General features: G+C 40.8%; 1 protein-coding gene and 1 long non-coding RNA gene across 8 annotated transcripts in view; one reads left to right on the forward strand and one right to left on the reverse strand.

The window, feature by feature from the left end:
* Positions 1–18244, reverse strand: part of LOC134800124 (uncharacterized) — a 149075-nt gene that overhangs the window by 119067 nt on the left and 11764 nt on the right. The gene's annotated exons all lie outside the window — the stretch shown is intronic.
* LOC134800043 (myotubularin-related protein 3) overlaps positions 1–18244 on the forward strand; it is a 109730-nt gene that overhangs the window by 86193 nt on the left and 5293 nt on the right. For 5 of the 7 annotated variants that reach the window (XM_063772495.1, XM_063772492.1, XM_063772491.1 and 2 more), the window contains 14 exons: positions 6516–6691; positions 9442–9637; positions 11149–11288; positions 11785–11974; positions 12342–12538; positions 12828–13020; positions 13288–13473; positions 13810–13983; positions 14100–14229; positions 14597–14699; positions 15111–15234; positions 15664–15933; positions 16364–16652; positions 17621–17749. In XM_063772495.1, the coding sequence (XP_063628565.1) occupies positions 6516–6691; positions 9442–9637; positions 11149–11288; positions 11785–11974; positions 12342–12538; positions 12828–13020; positions 13288–13473; positions 13810–13983; positions 14100–14229; positions 14597–14699; positions 15111–15234; positions 15664–15933; positions 16364–16652; positions 17621–17749 (2497 nt within the window). Of the gene's footprint in view, positions 1–6515; positions 6692–9441; positions 9638–9882; positions 9953–11148; positions 11289–11784; positions 11975–12341; positions 12539–12827; positions 13021–13287; positions 13474–13809; positions 13984–14099; positions 14230–14596; positions 14700–15110; positions 15235–15663; positions 15934–16363; positions 16653–17620; positions 17750–18244 lie in introns of those variants that run through there. The other 2 variants (XM_063772494.1, XM_063772497.1) reach the window with 2 other exon arrangements.

Here is an 18244-nt window from a genome sequence, read left to right on the forward strand (position 1 = left end):
CCGTATCAGATTGCAGCGGCTTTTGCCGAGTGAGACCTCTTGGCGTTTCTAAGCTCCCCATTAATAGAGTCCCTGTTGTGACAACTATTTACGCCATACCCATGGAGAAAATAGAGTAAAAGGAGTGAAATCTCTTATGCGTATGGTAGAACATTTGTAAGTGTCCAGCAGTCAGTTGTAAATAATAGTTCCAAATTTCTCGAGAGTAGCGCTAGAGTAGCTAAGACGTTGGCTTTATTGAGGGACTGAAGTGCGCTGTCAATGATTTCAATTTTTTTATCAAATATTCTAGGTATTCAGGCGCCACGCCACCTATTTAAGGTTTTTTGACGGACACTTTTCGATGCATGGAGATTGTGTTCCTTACTATACCTTCCATAGCCATACCACTCGACTTTGATCTGTCAAACTGCACCAAAGCTCCCTAAATATAAAATGGAATCCTACCGATTTGCCTCAAAATAAATATAGGTAGATTACATGGTGCACTTTGGCTGCATCGCTCTATCTAATCGAACTTACTCGTAGGAAACTTTTCTTATTTGATATACGGCTTTGCATTTCGTTGATAAGATAAGAAAGAGCTAGAATCCTGTTAATTTATTTAGGTTAACCGATAACTCTGATATCATAAATGAGAAAGTTCGTATGTTTTGACTTTTGATTATTGGAGGTTTGCTCAATCAAACAAAAACGGCTGAACAGACTTATGTGAAATTCCGCATACAAGTAGCTCATCTTATAACTATAACCTTATCTAAGATAATATTAAATTTCGAGGGCATTTTTATCCCAAGAATCATCTCCAAATCCTAAGCGCTATTCATCATCGTCATAATTTTAAGAGCCTGGCTCTTGTCTGTGGAGTAATCGCCATTTCGTTCTTCTCTCTGCCACTGTTTTGACCTCCTGGTATTTTATTACGTTAATTTTCTCCTTAGCGCTATTCATAGGTAAAAAAAATAGTACGGAAGTACTGACGGTTGTCACAGAGGGGACAGAGGCTAGAATAAATTAGAAAACACCTTATATTTGGTCTGGGCATACATTCTTCGGGTATCGCACCGCGTGAAATCGTGCGCCGGTAATTTAATCTAAGTTAACTCTCACGATTTCTACCAGGTGTTGTATTTACTAGAAATGTGTTTCGGAATCTATTCCGGTGTCTAGGCGCCCTTTCTTAATGTTTAGGGCCAAGTTCTTTGAACTAAAAAAGGTACGAGCCAGTTAAATGAGGATATTTAAACCTTTGCTCTCCGCTCAGCTTTGTTGTTAACTTAATTGTTATTTTGTTCATGAAGAAATTAAATAAATTTAAGAAAATCACTCGTTTAAAATCAATCGTTCGTTTAGTATGCTTCGAAACTTTATGGACCATTTTTATAAGGCCTATGAATAGAAAAACAAACAAAATAAACGTGCCCTTTTCGACCCTATTTGCCTTGCTGTCAATATTGGTTGCCAATGCTATAGGGACCACGTCCGCCACGTCGACAAAAAATTATTAGCTTTTACCCGATATCCCCATGATATGGAATTAATGATTCTTGTCCCATTTATGTAAATTTCGAGTCATTTTATTGAAATATGTTCATTTTGTGTTTAAAAAGTCGTTTTTGACACTAAGGGTCAGTTGCACCAACCACATTTGACAGACTGATCAACGTCAGCCGGCGCTTTACTATGAAACTATACATAACAATTTAGCGAACTCTTTAACGATACGAACAGTTTGGTGCAACTGACCCGAAGTGATCAATACATTTACTACCAGGTCTCAAAATTGACCACGAAGAGATGGGCAACTTAATAAATTACGAATAACTTGGCCCTAATATCTAACTCTACCATAAGCACGGCAAGTGCTAACAATATCCAACTAAAACCAAATATGTCCAAAGTCTACACTGAACATGCCTTTCAAATGTGCATAATCATTAGCATATGCATCGATTGTTACCATCGTAAACATTGTTAACTGATCACCCGCATACCTTATTACAACTACATAAGGTATATCTATGATCACATTACTAGTTATCAAGTTATCATATGTAAATTGATAGATAAGTTAGTCCAGCAAATGGACTTTAAGGTCAACGGGTCGGATGCACCGGGGTGAATGAACGGAATGACGTTTTGATAGTTGATAGTAACTAGTCTAATGAGTTAGGGCAATGGCTTTTAATTTGTGTTTGTTACTTAACTAAAACTGTTTGCTATTAAATGAAATGATAAATCTTTATTTTCAGGCAACTATTGGCCCATAGATAAATACCTTAAAACTAGCATACTTACTTATTATATCTTAAAAACTAAAAACACACGCAACCCCGCTTGTCAGTCAGGGAGCCGGCCGCGGAACCGCCGAATACTGATTGGGTTAATGTAAAAATCATAAACTAGGCATTACATTATGACATCAAATCCACTCCTGGTGGCGCCATACTCGATGTAGCACTTGGCGTGCAGACTTAAGAGCCAACAGGAGTGGTCATTCCTCCATACAAACGTAGTCCTCGTTTTCCTCCGTGGTTTTTGAAGCTAGAGCAATGATTTTTTCAACACAGATTAATATTGTCAATATCTGTGTCGGACCGTTTTGCTTTTTTTGATATTTTTGTTTTTTAAGGCGCTAGAGCCCTTCAAAAACGGCCAAAATGGCCTAATAGACTATGCCGCAATGAGAGGCGTGGTATTCAAAACTGATATCAATTAGCCAAAAAAGCAAAACGGTCCGACACAGATAATTTTATAATCATTTAGAATTCCAAATTTGGTTACGATTGGTTAAGTTTTGGGGGAGGAAAAAGAGGACTACGAAACCTCGATTTTTGACATTTTTCGCCTCAGCTGCAGTTGTCCCTATCGCACTAATTTTAGGGGCGGAGTCAAGTTTCTAAATACGTACACAGCCAGAAAAGTGATGGGCAGTAGTCGACATTTAATGTCGGTAATCTAGTGATGTAAGAAGTTATCGATAAACCGTCTTGTGTGAAAATATCTAGATCCTAAGATACAAGGGGTTTTGGGTTGAGAGTAGGGAACACATTTTTGTAGTTATGATATACAATCTATTATGAACTTTTTGATTCTAATATTTCAAATTAGAAATCAAAATCAAAAATATTTTATTGCATGGTTAAAATGGGTTAACAAAATTTTTAGGTACCTACAGGCACGCTTCGTAATTGTCGAGCAATTTAGGGTCCTAGCTGAATTGGTTGTTCCATACTTACTCGTGCTCTATGGAATGTCCAATTTAGCTAGAACCCTAAATGGCTCAACAATCACGGAGCGTGACAGTACTAATGATTCATGTTCTGTATATCCTGCCCTACAATGGCGTTAATATTTGGTTGTCATGTCTATACTTCGTTTTTAAGCATTATTGAAAAAAAAAATAGTAAATACTAATATTAACCACTAAGTACATAACTATTACAAAAAAAGCTTAATAATTATACGATTGCATGCTTAAAAAAGACACGTCACCTTCACTCTAATGCTAAACAAACGAAGAATAAGAACTAACAGCGATAAGACCGCCTGTTGCTACCTTTATCTACATTGTAAATCGGTTTTAGGGTTCCGTACCCAAAGGGTAAAACACGGGACCCTATTACTAAGATTCCGCTGTCCGTCCGTCCGTCTGTCACCAGGCTGTATCTCACGAACCGTGATAGCTAGACAGTTGAAATTTTCACAGATGATTTATTTCTGTTGCCGCTATAACAACAAATACTAAAAACAGGATAAAATAAAAATTTTAGTGGGGCCTCCCATACAACAAACGTGATTTTTGACCGAAGTTAAGCAACGTCGGGCGGGGTCAGTACTTGGATGGGTGACCGTTTTTATAAATAATGGTACGGAACCCTTCGTGTGCGAGTCCGACTTGCACTTCGCCGGTTTTTTTTTAAATTTGTTTTTATGTTTGTGGTCTAATAAAGAATATTTTAGAGTCAGACCAAGAAAAGTCTACAGCAATTTTGATAGCACACGCAGTGCAAGTGTTATTTATATGTCATAATTTCATAGAAGCGACGTTTGAAATAACACTTGCACTGCGTGTTCTATCAAAATCGCTATAGATTTTTCTTGGCCTAACTCTACTTTAAATTACAAAGTAAGGCCTAAATTATAAAATAAGGCCCATCAATGTTTTTTTTTTGTGTTTATTAAACTTGATATTTTGTCTATAGTATTAGCGGACATGGCCTCAAAATTTAAACCCGCTTAAGAATCGGGCCTTATTTCGTGCATTATATACAATACTACCCATTTTTGTGTAGTCATTATTTATACTATAGAAGCATTGTTTGAGTAGCCAATTATTTAAACAGTATTTTTTTAAAGGGCAACGGTGGCAATATTTTAAGGTCTGGATAATAAGATACAGATCTTAATAAGGATATCAATGTAAGTGAATGTTACCATGACTACCAAACAAACAAATGTGATAGAATTTGTCAGCTGGCATTGTAACATTCAGACAGTTACGTATGTACCTAATCTGAAATATGAATAAATTAGTAATATTTTAAACAGGAAAGTAAACCGAATTTTGGCCTTTTGCTGGACACAATCACAATAGTAATTTGTTTTACAAGAGGGAAAAGTTTATCGCCACCGGTTGATGCATTTGCAGCACCAATGGTAGAAAATGCAAGCTCATCATCAACTGCATAATCGACGTTTGATATGACTATTGAATCCGAGCTTTTTGATCATGAATCATGATAAAACAAAATTTTAGAAGGTCGCAGAATAGTGGATTTAAAATATTTATTTTCTGTGATCTCAAATATCAGGCACGATCATACAAATTGTACATTTGCTGATCTTGCCTTTGTCATTGAAAGACGTAAGGGTTTACACAGAGAATATATATTTAAGTGTAATATGTGCAAAAAAAAGGAAACGATACACTCTGAAGACCCAAAAAGAAAATGTTAGTAAATACTGCTCCTCCCCATGGTTACTTGGTTCCTTATTCAACCTACCTGAAATTAAACGAGTAGGTTAGTAAATTATATCATTTTACATTATAAAGTTAAATGTTTAGGTACCTCAATCACTTACTCACTGGTGGACATGGACGCAAAATTTTTGCCCATCTACTTATACTATCTTATAAAAAATGAAATTTTGAAAGTTAGCACGCTTAAAGTTCGCTTTTTTTGCATTAAGGTAACAGATTTTGACATGTCTTATTAAAAATTACCATTGAAAAATAAGTCATAGCAAATATGTTAGAATTATAAATCATATTAATCATATTAATGAGCAAGAGCACCCTAAACCGGCGAGCGTGTATGAGGAATGTTATGAATGTGAAGGAAGCGAAAGTGGTATGTCAGGATCGTAGCAAGTGGAAATCCGTGGTCTCTGCCTACCCCTCCGGGAAATAGGCGTGATTGTATGTATGTATGTATGTATTAATCATATACTTTTTTATATTCTTTTGCTTTCATAAGTAATATAAACTAATTTTTGAAAGCGTTTTTCAATAATTATTAATAAAAAGACACGTCATGATTGTTTACCTTCTTTCTAATGCTAAAAAATAACGAACTATAATAACCGGGCCTTATTTGGTACAGAACCTTGATTTGATAGGTACATCGGATATTCTGGGCCCCTGAGTTTGTTACGTAAAGGACAAAATGGTGACATGTGGTTAGAGCTGATACTGTTAAACTAGTGGTTCTGTGCGCTAAGTATAAAAAATAAGCTTCAGCGAACTCATTAAGCCTAGAAAAAACCCTACACCCTACTGCCACTTAAGTCAGTCTTGAGTCTTTGAATCAATTTCCGTAGTAGTACTACTACTACTAAGGTACTAGGAGGTAATAAGGCCTATAGTAGGTATAATAAGGCCTACCTGAAAAATAATGTTCTTACAACAGTGTAACCGTGTTAGTTATTTGAGTAACATATATGTAAAGTGATACAATTAAAAGCTAACAGCAAACTAGTACATAAATTATATCTTATGTACTTCTTATGAATTACACTCTTATAAAGGTTTCGGCTAATTACGCTTAATTACTTGAATAAAGGTAGATGAATTGCGTGCGGTCCAATAGGTAACCACAACTCACGGAGTCCAAAACAATAAGCTGATCAGCAAAGTCAAGTAAACAAAGCCAAGTCACAGTAGTAGAAAGATTATCGAGTTCCGTAAACGTAAGCCGGGTCAAAAAATTCAATCGCAACACAGTAAGTAATAAGTGAACGCCTCGTGGCAGTAACGCACGAAAAATAACATTGCAAATTGTCGGCAATGAGGCGCGCGCGGGTGCAAGCGTACGCATCTGTGTGCGTGCATTACACACACAAATACAGTCTCTCACGCCCCGTCAGAGCGACGGGTATATTCAGCTTGAAATCTCAAAATTGACTTTTAGCTCAGCTCCCGTTTCGTCTTAACATAGACTGGATTTAGTTTATTATTAGTGTTAGGTTAAATGTACCAAGACACCATAACTAACAAACAATTATATTTCCAGTGGGTCGGCCGCACGGCGGACGGCGGTACTATCGCGATGTCCAACTACCGCCTCCACGCTCAACCTCGGCGGCGGAGCGGGCCTGGCGCCTCCGTGCCGCTGCGGCTCATCGACGCGGTCGAGATCAAGGATCTGCTGGGCCTTGTTGTGCTGTGCAAGCATGGCCGACAGCTGCAGTGAGTACTACTTAGATTAGATTGTATGCTTGCCTGGTACTAATAGTGAAGGTTGACGGTGATACGGATTATTGACGCGGTTGAGACCAGGGATCTGCTGTGCCTAGTTGTACTGTGCAAGCATGGCAGAGAACTTCAGTAAATACTGCTAGAGTGTGTGCTTGCCTGGTTCAGGGTTTACAAAAGCTGCTGTGACAGACGAAAGATCGGTGCTGCCACCTACAAACTTACTTCTATCCCTAAATTAATCCAAGAGCTTTACGGAGTCATCGTGACCTATATTTTTATTCAAATTGGTTGGTCGTAACGGCCTAACTAGTTTGATTTTTGGCTGTTTAACGTGACCGAAAATTGGACATTGGAACTGTAACTTGTTATTGGAACTGTTTGTCATCACGAAAGTAATACGTTTTAGGAAACCGCCTTGTGAGTTATTTGTAAACCTAATACAATTCGACGTTTGGGTAAAATTGATCCATCAAATGTGAGGTTAAAATATTTGGGCTTTCAAATAGCCCTTCGCGATCATTATATGTACCTACTCGGACCTATTAGTTGGTATTCCAATGAAAGTCTGGAAAACCCGGCAACCCCCGTGGCGTATTTCCCACATACAGTTATCGTAATCGTAGAAAATTATACCCACGTAGCAATTGAACACCATTTGCTAACAGTTTTCTAAGTTAACTACAAGGTTAATAGTATGTAAACGTCGGTATTATTGTAATAATATTGATTTGCGAGGTGTAAAACGGTTTAAATTTGTATTTCACACTTTGAGAATAGGTTATTATTTAATGATTGCGTCATATAAGGTCAATGAATAACAAGAAAGTATGTTAAGTAATAATGTTTAACCTAATTTCACCGATAAGCCCATTTGATATCGAAAGCATAACAACTGTTATAGCCGTAGCAACAGGAGCAAACAACATATTGGACACTACATACTCACAATGTTGTGTTCCTGGTAGTAATTAAAACCGAAATACGCCATTTTTATTTGTATGGAAATGATACAAGGTGCCAAGGTGGTCCATTTTCATAACTATTGAGTATGTACATTTTCCCATGCCTATTATATTTACCTATTCGGTGTACGCATATAAAAACTTGAACGAGTAAAGAAATAAATGTAAATATACGTAAATCAATATTATATTATGTTTATGACAACTTATCTACACAAATTAGTTATGATGTCATAAGTCTTAAATAAATAGACAAGCCAACAAAATATGTCTATACAATTATTGTAATAGCTGACCTATTAGCATTCGCATACTAAAAAATAAGCATGGAGACATATTTTTATTTTATTATATTTGACAGGTCGTTGACGAATATTTATGGGCATAGAATTAGAAAGGCGTCAATGTTTGGTGTTATTAGTTATGCGCAATAAAAAAAACATTACAGAATGATGTCAATAGCCTTATAACTTCAAATCATAGTTAATTTGATAAGCAAAAGTAAAAGTGGTAGTTAAAAGCTACAAAATATTGAGTACTTAATTTTTCAAACTTAAATGTTGCTTTACAATTTGGTATACTATAAAGCGAAGGCGTCATAAGTGTCTCAAAGAAATAATTAAGATTCGGCACCTCGAACGAGATTCAAACTTATCTAAGCAGTATGGTAAAATTAAAATTATAATTAAAAAGGAAAGATTCAACCAGGTCAAGCAAGCTTCGTTAGCTTAGAATTTAGATGAACTTATTGGAGCAGAAGTTCTTGTGTAAATAAAACAATACTTTTGCTTCATCCCAATTTAAAAAAAATACACTTATGTTATGGTTTACTTACCTAATGCATGCAGTATGGCATGGTATGCAGTAGTTACCGTAGTTAGGTAAATAGGTACTAGTATGGATGAAAGTAAACATTTATTTTTATATCGTAAAATGGAATATCATAGTATTTCTTAAAAAGCTCATTGTATGAGCCCTGGCTAATAACAAATCCAAACGCATCCGCAATAGCGTCGTAAAGTGAATACTCCTTTATTGCCTCTAAAGCGGGTGCCAACGACGCACAATGCATTCAGAACGCGAGGATTTCTCTAATTCTGAAATGTACCGGACGTGACTTAAATGTACATGCATTTTGTATGTTGTTGGGAAATTTAAATTGTTAAGTTTATTTGACTACTAATGCCATTGTGTTTGAGAGGTTGTTTAAGTTTATATTTTTACGATATTTGTATACAATACAGTATGAAGTACTCGGCTGTGTTAGCGACAGTGACGTCCACCTAGCGGCTATTATTTAATTTTTTTAATATAAGTATAAATGATACATAGGCAAACATACATTGAAAAATATAGAGTAGAAAAGGGGTTTCAATCGATGTGTGGAAAGGCGGCACCGTCGTCGAACCCAAGCCACCTGGCAGTGGATTGAATTTTTAAATCCTCTACATTTTTACTTATATCATATACCACTCTTATAACCCTCTCTTCTCACATACATAACATTGATTCTAATTTTTAATTTTTAACAAGCAGAAACGTCTGCGAACGATGCTATTAAGCCTAGAATAATTTTTCCACTTTTAAATTTATTCTAAGCTTAATAACATTGATTCAGCAAAGATAATCAAAATTCATTTGTAAACATAAAACTTCAAGGTCGTTTTGTGTACAGGTCAAACTCTAAATAAAAGCACGCGATGAAGTGAGGAGTGTGGCTAAGATCGTAAGTCTGTAAAATGTCAGGCATAGACTTAAAATATTTTTATTTATTTCCAGATGTACATTCAACACAGGCGACCAATGCCTGGAATGGTGGCAGCGCCTCAGCACCGCTCTCTCGCCCATGAGTTCCGTTCAGGAAACCTTCGCCGCGGCATACGCGGCGTGGGCCAAGGAACAGCCGCCTGCCTCCGTCCATAGAGCTCTGATGAGGGCCTCCAACGCCCCACACAGAAACTGGTTCGGCCCTGAGGTAAGCCTCTTGATTATTTATAATACCCTGGTACATTAGTTGAAACTTCGTAGCGGTATATGCTGACTTGGCCAAGGTACAAACAGCTTACCTCCGTCCAAGCTTTGATGGAGGCATTCTAACGCCCCACACAGAAACTGGTTCGGCCCTGAGGAAAGCCTCTTGATCATTTATAATACCCTGGTACATTAGTTGAAACTTCGTAGCGGTATATGCTGACTAGGCTATGGAACAACCACCTGGGCACCTGCTTCCGTCCATAGAGCTCTGATGAGGGCCTCTAACGCCCCACACAGAAACTGGTTCGGCCCTGAAGTAAGCCTCTTGATCATTTATAATACCCTGGTACATTAGTTGAAACTTCGTAGCGGTATATGCTGACTAGGCTAGGGGACCAGCTTACCTCCGTCCAAGCTTTGATGCAGGCATGTAACGCCCGACACAGGAACTGGTTCGGGCCTGTAGTGAGTACCTATCAGTTATAATACCCTGGTACACAGGTAGAAAGAAACCTTCGCCGCGGCATACGCGGCGTGGGCCAAGGAACAGCCACCTGCCTCCGTCCATAGAGTCCACACAGAAACTGGTTCGGGCCTGAGAACCTATCGGTTAAAATACCCTGGTGGTATACACAAGAGTTATGCAGAAATTGGACCTTGCATCGAGTCATTATCGATTATATAATATATGCTGGTACAATAGGCACGAATGCAAATGCATCGCTTTTAAGCAATATAAAAATATGTCAGGGACGTTTATTTTCTTTGAGTAATTATTGAGTAAACAAAAGATAAGTAGGTAGGTACTACGTTTGCATATATTGTTATTATTCAATATGACAGGTTAAGTCTCTTATTGAATAATAATAAGTAGAGATGCAACGGATAGTTGTTTGGCCGGATACCGGATACCGGATATTCTGCCAGACCATCGACCGAATATCCGGTATCCGGCTGCCGAATATTCGGCCGGCGGAACTGTACCTACATTTCGGTTTTTCAGGTGCGTATTCTGCAGGTTTGACCTGTTTCCTAGTGAACGTTCGCGCGGACACATTTCTAGGTTCGAAATGAGTGCGCGTGCAAGTCAGTGAAATGTTTAATTTGTTTTAATATAATTATCAAGTACGATTATGACCGTGACTGTTTCTTAAATACAATTTGTTTACTCCGAAATCAAGCAATTTTACTATCCGGTATCCGGCCGGATAGTAAGACACTATCCGGTATCCGGCTGGATATTAAAATAATGGCCGGATAGGCCGGATACCGGATAGTAACCGAACATCCGGTGCATCTCTAATAATAAGTTGTGAAAAACCTGGTACACCTATGTAAGCATGTACACTTGTTCTTAGACACCGTTTACCGTGTCATTTGTGACTTTCCATTAGAAAAGTGTCTTATCAGATTTTTTTTTTTTTTTTTTTTTACGTTATAGTCAGCAAGCGAGCAGACGAGCCGCCTGATGTTGCTATTTCGTGTCATTATTAATTGTAACTCTATTTCCAGGTGGAAAGACTCGGATTCACGACGAAGGGAGCGTGGCGGGTGACGGCCGCCAACGCCGACTACAAGCTATGTTCCTCCTACCCCCCTCTCCTGGTGGTCCCGGCGTCCATCGGTGATGAAGACCTTGACTCCGTTGCGAGGTAAACTACACACGCGATTCACAACAAACGGCTAGAATTCTATATTTAACCTTTTAAACGCTACGCCTGTTATACACAACGCGTCATCGTAAACCCTATCAAAATGCAGGATGGTTAATATCACCTGCATTGTAACCATGCGTGTCTGTGGACGTCTTTGGTGGTTAAGCTCTGGTTTCCTAGGACAGCTGTGCCGTCATATACTGCCACCGTCTCCATACAAAATACTACTACATCCAAATGTTGCCGTATTATTTTGTATGGAGACGGCCGCTATATGACGGCACCGCTATCCTAGGAAAACATAGCTAGGGTAAAATGACGGTGTCGATCTGCGTCCTCGACTGCTCGCGACTTCGTTCAATACAATTTAATAAAATCGAGGTTTTATTAAACAAGTGAGTGCCTTGCAGCTGTTTTTCACAAGCATTTTTGCAGAGTCACTATATGCAATAGCTTAAAAGAACAGATTCAGCTAAATGTTATTATCTTCCAGGTTTCGCGCCATGCGTCGGGTCCCCGCCGTGGTGTGGCGGCACCGAGGCAACGGCGCTGTCATCGCGCGGACCTCGCAGCCCGAAGTGGGCTGGTTCGGTTGGCGGTCCTCTGAGGACGAGCGGTTGCTAGCTGCATTTGTCTCCGCCTGTAACGCAGATAGGGGCGTGCAACCAGCTAACACTAACAAGGTATGCTCTCCTGGTAGCTTGACCTACAAGTAATAGTATGCATTGTGGTTGTTTAGCACATTTCTATCATTTTCACGGGCAACGTAACGAGCAAAAAAATTTTTCTTTTTCTTTTATACTTTCAAAAAGTAATAGATTTTTGAATGAACTTGTTTACAAAATTGTGGTCTAAAAGTTGATATCATCTTCACTGATAGCTTCCTTCCTTACAGCACGCACAGCTCGATCAACTAACGACATTATTGGTTATGAGGATAAGGACCTACGTAACTTAGTAAATAGTCATATTGTTTATTGTTTACATTTTAACTCGTTTAATTGGCATTAAAGTCTCATCTAAATTAACTCACATTATTTTATTTTCCAGCAAACGAAACTTCTAATAGTGGACGCACGATCATACGCATCAGCAGTAACGAACCGAGCTCGTGGCGGAGGCTGCGAGTGCCAACAATACTACCCGTTCGCAGACATACAGTTCATGAGCCTACCGAACATACATCACGTGCGCCGCTCGTTCCTGCAGCTACGGGCGCTGGCTGCCGAACCTAGCGACCAGGCCAAGTGAGTTCCTCGTATTTCATGATAGCCTGGTACTACTGAGAATATAGATCGACAAATTGGTAATCTAAGCTTGAGACAGATCGGTGTATATGCTCTCAGGTACATTTTGTTATTAACTAATTGACATAGAGCGAGCTGCCTTGCGAACAGCACAACCAGTGTAGACGTGCCTCGTCCATGCGTTGCCGCTGCACATGCGTTTGCATCGTGCGATGACGTTATAAACCGACCTGCCTCGCGCGGCAATTTTTATGTGGATGTGTCTAAAAATATTTATTTATGTCCACAGCTGGCATAGCAACCTAGAACGCACGCTATGGCTCCAATACATCTCAGGCGTAGCGCGAGCGGCCAGCGTAGTGGCCCGAGCAGTGCTCGCCGGACGACCGGTGCTGGTCCACTGTTCGGACGGCTGGGACCGCACGCCGCAGATCGTGGCCGCCGCGCAGCTCATCCTCGACGTGCACTATCGGACGCTTGAGGTGAACTTCTAGCTAGTTATGATACCCTAGTAACTTGACTCACTTCGTATATACTGTGTTTATCTCAAATAGTAAAATGACAGTTCGATTGCAATTTACCTGATTTTATACCAATTTTGTACTAAACTGAGAGATTGGTCGGACAAATTGAAGTAACTGACCTGTCGTTAGTATAATAATATGAAATTTAAAAACACATCTCATCTACCTACGTCTATTGAGGTACTTCATTCTATTGAGGATCTAATATTGATGTTATTTTCACAGGGTTTCCGAGTACTAGTAGAGCGCGAATGGTTAGACTTCGGTCACAAGTTCGCCGACCGCTGCGGCCACCAGTTCGGTCCCGAAGATCCGAACGAACGCTCGCCAATCTTCCTCCAATGGCTGGACGTCGTGTACCAACTTATGAGGCAGTACCCCTGCAGCTTCGAGTTCAACGAGGCTTATCTGGTGAGTTATGGTACTTTGGTAGATAAATTTACTTGTTCTTGCAGTTCTAGTAAACGTCCCAAATGTTTAGAGGCGAGATATCCTTGTAGTATGTATAAGGGTACTGAGTAGGTTACAGTTCAGCCTTGCCTCGTACGATGGCAACTCAGGCGGGTCCACATAGAACGAGTTGCCTTCCGAGGAAAATCGAGGCCCGCATCGTGACCGCGCGTACGTTTGCTTCGGGCGAGGCACTTATTCACAAATGACGCGTTAATATTACATTCACTAGGCTTTCAGATCTCATTTGTTTGTGGTTGGAATGATAACTTACGTAAATTAATTGTCTGTCCACAGATAAAACTAGCAACACACGTCCACTCGTGCATGTTCGGCACGTTCCTCTGCAACACGAGCCGCGAGCGAAGCGAGGCGCGCGTACCCGAAACCACCGCTCAAGTGTGGGAGTTACTACGCGCGCCGGCGTACAGGAACCATCTCTACTCGCCACACCATTCTCGATCTGAACAGGTATGTATCCGAGTTGCCATGCCGTTGTTGTTTTACGAGGCAAAAGTAAACGCAAATTACTTTGAGACGAGATACGATTTAATCATATCCAGTATTTAATAATGATATTTTTGCAGGTCCTATGGCCAGAATACGGGGTGCGCTCCATGCAGCTGTGGTGGGGCATGTACTGCGGCGAGCGCGAGGAGCCGGACGACGACCAGCCCGAGCCTGAAGCCGTGTCGCCGCCGCACCCGCCCGCTAACGGTACTTCATTACCTACCGTCTTTGTTTTATGCGCGCCTGGTACCTGAAGCTCACTTTTGCCGGGCATTTGCCGGTTCAGTCGTATTTATCGCATGGCAAATACTTTGTAACTTATTTTCGACAGAAAACCGGCCAAGAGCATGTCGGGTCATGCTCCATGTAGGGTTCCGTAGTTACCGGTCAGTCACGATAGGCTGCTTTGAACGGGTGCTATAGTAACAGGTACATAACAAGCAAAAACGGTCCCTCCCAGCGCTTCTTATTTGTACGTCTTTTACTAAGGAAGGAAGACTTTTTGCGATGCCTAACTCAAAAACTACGGTAACCAAGCATGTTCTTGTTTCTTACATCTCTCTTTTGTTTTCAGGGTTAATGACCAAAACAAGATCTTGTGATAATCTTCTAAGTGAAGGAGAGAAAAGGACAACACAACGACGGTGTAGTGACCCCAGTATAACACCTGATGTCATGTAAGTTCACTAATATCCACATTACTCCATCATTATAACAAAGATCGGCGATTTGCCTCTAGGAGTAATGTAATATGTAGGTACTACTACTTAACCCTTCATATCAAACATCGTGGGTTCAAACCTCGGTTGTGCTGTATAGATCAGAAATAATCGTTCTCGAAAAAATACAATAAGGACCACTTGCACCATCCCAGTAATCCGGGTTAACCGGTTAAACCTGGAGTAACCATGGTTACCATTACAATTTGACATTGAGTTAACGGTTTAACCAGTTAACCCCGGGTTAGTGGGATGGTGCAAGTGGCGCTAAGATGACAAAAAATTTAGGATCCTTATAATTCACAGACAAGATGTTAATCTGGCCTGAAAAACCGATTTGCCTATTCAAATTCGATTGTCTTTCCACAGGAAACTATCAAGCATAATGGCGGCAGAGTGTGATCCGCGGAGAGAATCCCGCGCGCTCACCGACAGCTGTGTGGACGAGCTGCGGCCCGTGCTCGACCTGGAGCCCGAGCCCCGCCCCGACCAGGTCAGTGCTGATGTCCTGATCTATCAGTAGATTCGCCATTAGGCAGGTCAATACAGAACAAGCCGACTCGTGAGAAAACTGCCGAAGAGACGGCTAGAGACGGCCCGAGATATTTTGATACTTGCTCCGCGAGGCAATTTCCTTACGAGGCAACTCGTACTGTTTGAACCCGCCGTACTATTGGCCGTGGCACTTTTGTATGAAGCGGCTTCTATTGGCCGTGGTACAAATTGTATTAGAACTTGGAGATTATTGCAAAAACAAGAACGGTAATAATTTGATAAAACAAGATACACACTTTTGGATAAAAAAGTAGGTTTTGATCTACGCTAATCTGAATGCCGAAAAACACAAATAATAAAACCAAGCTTTTATTCCAGGCTCTTTGTATGGATATTAAACTCATAATAATGAAAACATTGTTTACAGGTGGACGGCCTGCACCCAGACCACTTTGAGACCCCGCGTTTACCACGCGATCTCGCCAGCGGATCCTCCTCGCTCGAGCGCGAGCTGGTCGGCGCCGTCGACTCCGACCACACCGACAACGACCACGAGATCACCGACAACGTCGTCGATCGCGTTATCGACCATGACGAGCCGGTGAGACCGGCGATCGAGGTGGAGGTGTCACCTGAAGGCACGCCAGAGGATACGGCCGTATTTGTTAGAGCGTTCGATGAGCGAGGCTTGCCTGAGGTTAGTTATTATAAATTGAGTTTTTTCACTCCGACCATTTCCCAAATATTAGCAAATTGTTCAAAACTTGATTGTACAACTCAGCTAGATATGATTGCAAATTGTTTACCTTGGAATCTTTCTGGATTTCGCTAAAGCATTTGACACTGTGTGCTTGCCGATTTTGCTCCGCTTGCTGAATAATCTGGGGATACAGAATTTTCCACTGACGTAGTTGGCGAATTAGCAATCGGGGAATTATTGTCAGAGTAGGTTTTCACAAATATTTTACTGAGCACATATTGTCGCATTCGGCGTACCACAAGGAAATATTCTAGGTCCTCATGTTTTTAAAGTAATGACTGTCTTTTGAAGCGCAATTTCGCTAAGTAGTATCTTTTTTATAATTAAAGACCACACAGAAACGTTAGTAATTTTATTTCTCCAACAGGGCCCACAAAACGGCAGCCGAACGCGACACATAAGCATCACGTGGCGATCCATCTCTGAATCCTCTAACCAATCTTCAACCGGTTTCGACCTCCCCGAGCCGCACGAGCGTTCCCCAGTCACTCACGAACGGTCACCGGTCACTCACGAGATGTCGGTCACTCATGATGGTGACCACGAGCAGTCACCGACCGAGGAACTGATGAACCACTTACCACAGAATGGAGTGAGCAACGGAATCAATGGGGTTGAAGAGATCGAGCCTAAATTTTTGGAGATTGATTTGAATGGTGAGTGAGAAAATAATAGTTTATCTAAAAATAATAGGCGTTTTGTTCTCAACAACTTGCAGAAATCATTTTCACGTAACTACTAGGATTATCAGGGTGGATTATTTGTGTAATATTGGACGAAGGTTTTATTAGATGTCCCATTGATGATGTATGCATTAAATATAACAATGTCTGTATACTGGTGGTAGAGTTCTTGAAATTATTTCAGTTTTATTAATAACTTTACTAATTAACTAAGAAATTCACTACAAACATCTTTAAATCCCTTGATGTCGCATGTGGCATATCTTGTTTCAATACAATTTTGGTGACATTTAGGCCCAGTTGCACCAACCACATTTAACAGACTGATTAACATCAGACAGCAGTAAAGTATGAAATTTCCCATACAAATAAATTTAGCGAACGCTTTAACGGTGACAGACGGCTTGGTGCAATCGACCCTCGGTTTGTCATCGTTAAAGAGTCCGCTACATATTATTGTATGGAAAGTTTCATAGTAAACCGCCGCGGCGCGCCGGGTAACGTTGATCAGTCAGTCAAGTTCGGATGGTGTAATTAGCACTATAATCTAGCGTAATATCGTAGAAATCGTAAGATCGTAGGAATTGTAACTCTACGCGTCCAATATGCCGGTTACGTAGTTTCCATTAAGTAGCCAGTACCAGGGCCCCATAAGTAATGAACAGGTGTAAGGCCACACAACCGGCACTCTGCGTTGCGTGCTAGGGGCAACAGTATCAACTGAGGCCCGTGGGAAATTTATCGAATTGGGATTATGGGGGCCCGTACTCTCGGCCTCTCGGTCTAAAAGGGGAACTTCTAGGAGTACTAGGGTCAGGGGCATTTTGCCCGCTTCGCCATCTTAGGGAGGCCAAGTCGTGTTGCATTTATCGCTAGCCATCGAAGAGCGCGTACCAGGCCCCCATAAGTACCTCAGAGCTCACTGGTTATCGCTGTGGCAGGGAGCGACCCGGGCAGCTCGGGCAGCACGTCGTCGAGCTCGGGGTCGCCGCCGCGGCGCGCGCGCGTGGCCAGCCAGCTCACGCTGTGCCCCGCCAGCCCGCGCCGCCGCTGCCCGCACTGCACCACCAGTCAGTACCGACACATATCTAACTATACCTGCTACCGGCTACCGGCTACCACCCGAAACGCTTATTTATCCCTTTGACCGCCAAACAAGTCGACTGACGCGCGTTAATATCAACCTTCGTTCATTCCGACAAGGTTCACAATGACGCACACGATAGGCGTGGCCTTCAAAGGGTTAAAGTAGTTATCGCTTTTATTCCAAGTGTTTCAAGTTTGTGCGCTAATCCGTTGCGAATTGCGATTCAGAGTGCTGGATTTATGCTTACTCCATCATTGTTACCCGTTTAAATCGTTTTGGAAGATCAACATTTAATTAGGTTTATATTTTAGCGAATTTTATTTAGACGATCGGAAAATGTAGGAATACTAATTAAGGATCGCATATTTTAATATAATAATATACTAATGATTGCCACAGTTCTGTTCACCTTGGTTACTTTTACCCTGGTTTTATGGTATTTCAATTAACCAAACATGTATATTGTAGTAGTACTTTC

Source organism: Cydia splendana, chromosome 19 (assembly GCF_910591565.1).
Source record: "Cydia splendana chromosome 19, ilCydSple1.2, whole genome shotgun sequence".
NCBI classification, from domain to species: Eukaryota; Metazoa; Arthropoda; class Insecta; order Lepidoptera; family Tortricidae; genus Cydia; species Cydia splendana.